At 48.0% G+C, this 6,918-nt stretch overlaps 1 protein-coding gene across 7 annotated transcripts in view; it reads left to right on the top strand.

Annotated features, from left to right (window-relative positions):
• The window catches only part of DHX30 (DExH-box helicase 30), a 61,559-nt gene that overhangs the window by 32,974 nt on the left and 21,667 nt on the right, over window positions 1-6,918 (top strand). For 6 of the 7 annotated variants that reach the window (XM_017518063.2, XM_037729375.1, XM_017518008.2 and 3 more), the window contains 2 exons: window positions 3,412-3,542; window positions 4,809-4,919. In XM_017518063.2, coding sequence (XP_017373552.1) covers window positions 3,412-3,542; window positions 4,809-4,919 — 242 coding nt within the window. Of the gene's footprint in view, window positions 1-346; window positions 699-3,411; window positions 3,543-4,808; window positions 4,920-6,918 lie in introns of those variants that run through there. The other variant, XM_017517905.1, reaches the window with a different exon arrangement.

The following is a 6,918-nucleotide window of genomic DNA, read 5'->3' as shown; positions in this document are numbered from 1 at the left end:
TCCAGGAGGCAGAGGTTGCAGTGAGCCGAGATCTAGCCAGTGCACTCCAGCCTGAGCAACACAGCGAGACTCCATCTCAAAAAAAAAAAAAAAAATGGGGCTGCCGATTTGCTAGAAGCATGCTGAAAGTTGAGAGATACGAACAATTGGTAGGGAACTAACTTCGCTTCCTTATATGACATTGAGCTCAGGCCTAACATTATTTTCTCCCCAAAAGCTCCATTCAGTCTTCCTGCCTCCAATCCACATGACTGCCCGTTTAGATTTGCCGGAGAGTGAGCTCGGCAGGGTCCAAGCCCTGGGCCGCGCCGAGCCCTCCTGCTGGAGGCTCAGGGCTGTAGTGAGCTAGGGCGGGCTGCGGATGCCCTCATCTGGGCTCGGCCGTGGGTCCGCCCGGCCGGCAGGGGGCGCGCAGAGCTCGGGCCGGCCACTCCCGTTCTTTTCGCCCGGTCTCTTCAGCACACAGGCCGCGGGGGTCGGCGGGAACACGATGGCGGCCGCCAAGAGGCTCATGGCGCTGGTCGCCGGCGTCTCTCCGCGCCTGCGGCCGCTGGGTCCCCGTTCTGTTGGACCACAGGGTCGCTCGCGCGGCTTCTCGTCAAGCTGCGCCTCCTCCGACTGCACCAAGGAGGCCACCGAGGCCGAGTCAGGGATGGCCCCCGGCGGGCCTGGGGAAGGCGACGGAACTATGGTGAACGGTGAGGGCAGCAGCGAGGGTGGGCGGCTACGCCCTTGACTCCTGGGATGGCAGCCCTAGGGGCGCGGGCCGAAACCCGGCCTAGCGGCCGGGGGTCCTCTCTTTCATAGCGGCCAAGTTCGCCATCCGCCGGCGGGCCGCCGCCCTGCTGTTTGTAAAGCTTAGCGTGGCACAGACCCCAATGGAGCCTTAGAGACCTGCTACTGGCAAGAATAGTTGAGAAGCGCGAGACCGAGAGAGAGTGGGGAAAACGAGTAAAAGTCCAGCTCCTGCCAGGATGAGTAGCCAAGGGCTAGAGCTTCTAGGGATAAGCATGCCTTCACCAGTGTGAGAAATCGCCCAAAATACTCCTGATACATCAGAATCTCAAATAGAGACAGAATGACTGCTCTGGTGGACTCCAGCTTTGTGCCTCCCGAATAGTGCAGAGAATAAAGCTGGCGAAAGCATCAAAGATGGGTAGAGAACGCCAGTCTCCACCAACCTTACAGAGCTGAAGGGGGGCTCTCAGTGCATCTCTGTTGTTAAACCAGTAGGTCTAGTAGGCTATTCAGAGTTAGGTCCCTCTGTGACCAGTCCCCGTAAGTCCACTTATATATGGTTTCTTTCTTTCTTTCTTTCTTTTTTTCTTTAAGACAGGGTTTCACCATGTTGGTCAGGCTGGTCTTGAACTCCCGACCTCAGGTGATCCACCCGCCTTGGCCTCCAAAATGCTTGGATTACAGGCGTGAGCCACCACGCCCGGCTGGTTTCTTTTTTTTTTTTAAAGATGGGGTTTCTCCATTATGGCCAGGGTGGTCTTGAACTCCTGACCTCAGGTGATCGACCCACCTTGGCTTCCCAAAGTGCTAGGATTATAGGCGTGAGCCATCGCACCCAGCCTATATATGGTTTCTTAATTGCTTGAATCTTAGTTGCTTTACAAGTTACCGCTTAGATGGAGACAGGACCAGGTGTTCTCCATCCTGGCCACTTGATACAGGACTCTGTTCCAAGGAAACAATCTCAAACCAGCAGCAGAGTTACATCAGAATGCTTGGAGGCATTTTTTCTTTTTTCTTTTTTTTTTTTTTTTTTTTTTTTTTTTTTTTTTTTTTTTTTTTTTTTTTTTTTTTTGAGACGGAGTTTCACTCTTGTTACCCAGGCTGGAGTGCAATGGCACGATCTCGGCTCACCGCAACCTCCGCCTCCTGGGTTCAGGCAATTCTCCTGCCTCAGCCTCCTGAGTAGCTGGGATTACAGACACGTGCCACCATGCCCAGCTGATTTTTTGTATTTTTAGTAGAGACGGGGTTTCACCATGTTGACCAGGATGGTCTTGATCTCTTGACCTTGTGATCCACCCGCCTTGGCCTCCCAAAGTGCTGGGATTACAGGCTTGAGCCACCGTGCCCGGCCTGGAGGCATTTTTTCAAAATAAAGAGCCTCCTCCAACATCGCTGCCATTCTTAGGTGCCCTGTGGGGAGCTGGATGCCCATGCGGTGAAAAAGCTCCCCAGGTGATCAGTGTACATGCAGGTGCACATGTGCATATGTAGTGCCCCTTTTGGAGCTGCCAGAGACTAGAGTGGAGAATATGGACCCCCATGTTCCTAGCAGACCTCTTCATGACCTGGTTAAGCCTTGTGTCTGGTACAAGCTTCCTCTGAGTGAGTAGACATCTGACCCATTTCTGCTCTGGGATTGATCCGAAAAAACAAGTAAAAAGAAGCAAGGCACCTCTCATGGTATCTGATGCATCAGTTTTCCCTATGATTCCAGAGAACTTGGAGGAGGAATAACTTATTCCTGCTCAGATGTGGAGGTCTTTTTAAATTAATTAAAAAAAAATTTTTTTTTGAGACGGGGTTTTCCTGAGGCTGGAGTGCAATGGCACGATCTTGGCTCACTGCAATCTCTGCCTCCTGGGTTCAAGTGATTCTCCTGCCTCAGCCTCCTGAGTCGCTGGGATTACAGGTGTTAGCCACGACACCCAGCTAATTTTTGTATTTTTAGTAGAGATGGTGGTTTCACCCTGTTGGTCAGGCTGGTCTTGAAATCCTGACCTCAGGTAATCTGCCTGCCTCAGCCTCCCAAAGTGCTAGGATTACAGGCATGAGCCACTGTGACCAGCTGTAAAGGTCTTTAATCAGTCCCCACACATAGTTTGGCTCTGTGGAAGCCTTTTGCAGTGTGCTTAGGTATACTTGAGAGCTGGGGTCTGGTATTTAGCGTCTGGGTCTCATCACTTGAGATACATGCCGCCAGGCCTCTCTTCTGTGTGTCTTATTTTAGGAGGGGCCTTGCATTGTCTTGATCTCCAGTTTGTGTGTGTGGTGGATTTTTGTTTTTGTATTTTTTGTTTGTTTGGTTGTTTGTTTAGTACCTTCTTTCAGACATCAGACTAGGAGGGTTTATTAACCAACCAGGCTTCTGTAGCTGATGTATGAAATAAGGAGATTGGGCGGGGAAGAGGATGCTGGTAGATTCCCTTCTGTGGTGTGTGGGTCATTAGCCCTTTTCCTTCAAAAGATGGTTATTGGAGTGAGTTATTCAAGTGGGTCTTGCCCCACTCTCCCCTGTAAACCCTGAAGTCATTCCTCCTTCGTTTTTCAAGGTGCTCCTGGGTGGTTTGGGGTCACGAGCCAACATCCTCAGAATCCAGCCCAGGGTTGCCCCATGGAGTTTTTAAAAGAAAAAGAACAACTGTAATGCTTTTGTTCTTATTTTCTTAGCTTCTAGGGACCTATTAAAAGAGTTCCCACAGCCCAAAAATCTTCTCAACAGTGTGATTGGAAGAGCCCTTGGCATCTCACATGCAAAAGACAAACTAGTCTACGTGCACACAAATGGACCGAAGAAAAAGGTAACTCTGCTGCTGGCAAGGAAAAACACTGATATGACTGAGAAAGGAGGCTGTTTGTCCTTTTTCTCTTAGGTTTCTTTGTCAAGGAGGCCATAGAATGGGTTTCCTGAATTAAAATGTTCAGCAGATACTCACAGCAAAGCTAGGTTTGACGAACAACCAGAATACACATGCCTGCATTAGGGAAGTGGAACACAGGGCAAATGAGGCACCATCTTGTCTAAGACAGGCCCCTACACTGATCCTTGGTTTTTGTTCCCCATCAACTAAGGACTGTGGAGGGTTAGAGTTGATGATGAGAATTCTCGCCCTTAGAGTCCTATACATTCTTGAACTATAGAAGCATGCAGACAAACCATTTTGAATGATTTAACATTTATTTTATTTATTTTTGTAGAGACAGAATCAGAGCCTCTCTGTCACTCAGGCCGGAGTGCAGTGGTGCAGTCGTAACTCACAGTAACCTCAAACTCCTGGGATCAAGTGATCCTCCTGCCTCAGCCTCCAGAGTAGCTGGGACTGCAGGCAGGTACCACCTCACTCAGCTAATTTTTTGTATTTTTTGTAGGGATGGATTCTTGCTATGTTGCATAGGGTGGTCTCAAACCCCTTGGCTCAAGGGATCCCCCCTCCTCAGCCTCCCAAAATGCTGGGAGCCACCACTGCTGTCAGCCTGGATGATTTTTAAAGATAAAAATGGGGCCTGGGTGTGGTGGTTTATGGCTGTAATTCCAGCACTTTGGGAGGCTGAGTAGGGAGGATTCCTTGGGCCCGGGGTTTTAAGACCAGCCTGGGCAACATAGTGGGACCCCATTTCTATAAAATAAAAAAAAAAATTAGCCAGGCATTATGGTGCAGGCCTGTAGTCCCAGCTACTAGGGAAGCTGAGATGAGAGGATTGGTTGAGCCTAGGAGGTTGAGGCTACAGTGAGCTGTGATTGCACCACTGCACTCCAGCCTGGGCAATAGAGTGAGACCCTGTCCCCCAGCAATTTTTGTAATAAAGATGGATCCCAGCTTGGCCTCTGGCTAGAACATGGTACCTTGGAGAAGCAAAACAGCTTGGGGTAGAACAAATGGTTTCATGGTGGGAGGGTTAGAGCCTTTAAGGAGTTAATAATGGGATTGAGGTTCTGTCTTCTGCTCTCAACTCTGAGCCTAGCCTCTTGCTGTTGTGAGGTCCACAGCTGTTTATTCTCCATGTGATTTGCAACAACTCTGTAGTCTGGAGTGGCAAGAGTTCTGATTCTCTCTTCTCTTCCCCAGAAAGTCACACTGCACATAAAGTGGCCCAAGAGCGTGGAGGTAGAAGGCTATGGCAGCAAGAAGATTGATGCTGAGCGGCAGGCTGCAGCTGCGGCCTGCCAGCTGTTCAAGGTGACCCTCCCTCAGTGAAAGCCATGCAGACCTTCCTCCTGGGAAACTCCTTGCTCTTTGTTCTTATTGGTAGAGGTTGGCATAGTGTTCTATCACTCACCTGTCCTTAGCCCTTCCTACTTCCTTGTTTCCTTTCTTGCTGTTCAGCCAATGAGGCGAAAAAATTATATTTACACACAAACACAGTATATAACTTCATATATATGTGTGTGTGTGTGTATATATATATATATATATAGCTTTATCTGTTTTCTGTGTTTTGTTTTGAGACAGTCTTGCTCAGTTGCCCAGGCTGGAGTGCAGTGGTGTGATCTTGTCTTACTGCAACCTCCACCTCCCAGGTTCAAGTGATTCTCGTGTCTCAGGCTCCCAGGTAGCTGGGATTACAAGTGCCCACCACCATGCCTGGCTAATTTTTGTGTTTTTAGTAGAGACAAGGGTTTCATCCTGTTGGCCAGGCTGGTCTTGAACTCCTGACCTCAAGTGATCTGCCTGCCTCGGCCTCCCAAAGTGTTAGGATTACAGGCATGAGTTTGTAATCTATTTGCTGTGGTTTTAAAAACCACCCAGTCTGTTTGCTGTGGTTTTAAAAACTACAGAGAGGCCAAACCTAAAATGCAATAAAAATAAATAAATAAAAAATAAAAAAGGCTTCATCATGGAGGAAAAATAAAAAAACTACAGAGAGGAACCACTTTATGAAAAACTTCCTATATATAGCATGATGGATGTATTTTTGTGTTGGTTTCTGTTTTTTTTTCTCATTTCCTGTAGGTTTTTCTCTATAGCCATGTAGTCCAATCTTGTTTTTTTTAATTTCTAAAAATATTTTTATTTTTAGTAGAGATGAGGTCTTGCTGTGTTGCTCAGATTGATCTCAAACTCCTGGCCTCAAACAGTCCTTTTGCCTCCACCTCCCAAAGTGCTGGGACTACAGACATGCGGCACCATGTCCGCTCTAATTTTTTTTGATACAGGGTCTTGCTCTGTTGCCCAGGCTGGAGTGCAGTGGCATTGTCATGGCTCACTGCAGCCTCGACCTCCCAGGCTCAAGCCATCTTCCCATCTCAACCTCCCCAGTAGCTGGGACTACAGGCCTGTACTACCATGCCTGGCTAATTTTTTTGTATTTTTTATAGAGATGGGGTTTTTTCCTATTGCCCAGGCTGGTCTCAAACTCCTGGTCTCAAGCAATCCTCCCACCTCAGCTTCCCTCAGTGCTGGGATTGCAGGTGTGAACACGGCACCTGGCCAGATTCCTAAGTCTTCATCTCTGCTGTGACAAGAAAAAGCCATAGGCTGCATATTCCCTCAACTTCTCTTCTATTCATGGTCTCGAGGCTTTTACTGTTCCTCTTTCCTCTATTTGAAGAGGAAGGTCCCTCTTGCTTTTCTGGGCCCCCATAATACCCATTTCTTTTCTCTGTTCCTATAATAGTTAATTGCTATAATGGAATACATGAAACTGGGTAATTTATTTAAAAAAAAAAAAAAAAGAGGTTTGTCTCACAGTTTTGCAGACTACAAGAAACCTGGTGCCAGCATCTGCTTGGCTTCTGATGAGGCCTCAGGAAGTCACGGTGGAAGGGAAGGGGAGCTGGTGTGTCACACAGTGAGAGAGAAGCCAGGGTCATTTAAACAACTAGCTTTTGTGTGAACTAACAGGGCAAGAACTTTTTCATTACTGTGGGGAGGGCATCAAGCCATTCATGAGGAATCTGCCCCCGTGACCCAAACGCTTCACACTTTGTCATTGGGGATCATATTTCAGCATGAGATGTGGAGGGGACAGACACCCAAACTGTAACAGTCCGCTTTCTCTGTGTCTCTTCTCCATCTCCCCTGTTGCCCTTTTGTTTAATTTTTAGATTCTTTCTCTTCTGGTTCTTTTCTACAGGCAGTGCTCTGATTTCTTCCCTTGGCTCTGATCTGCAAACAGCTCTTTGTGCTTGTATTTTCTCTACTCTGCTGTCTTGGCCATCTTTGTTCATGGACTCTT

This window comes from Cebus imitator, unplaced genomic scaffold (assembly GCF_001604975.1).
Source record: "Cebus imitator isolate Cc_AM_T3 unplaced genomic scaffold, Cebus_imitator-1.0 Scaffold0, whole genome shotgun sequence".
In the NCBI taxonomy this organism is placed as follows: domain Eukaryota; kingdom Metazoa; phylum Chordata; class Mammalia; order Primates; family Cebidae; genus Cebus; species Cebus imitator.
The sequence above is the reverse complement of the archived record's forward strand: the minus strand, read 5'-3'. Positions and strand labels throughout refer to the sequence as shown.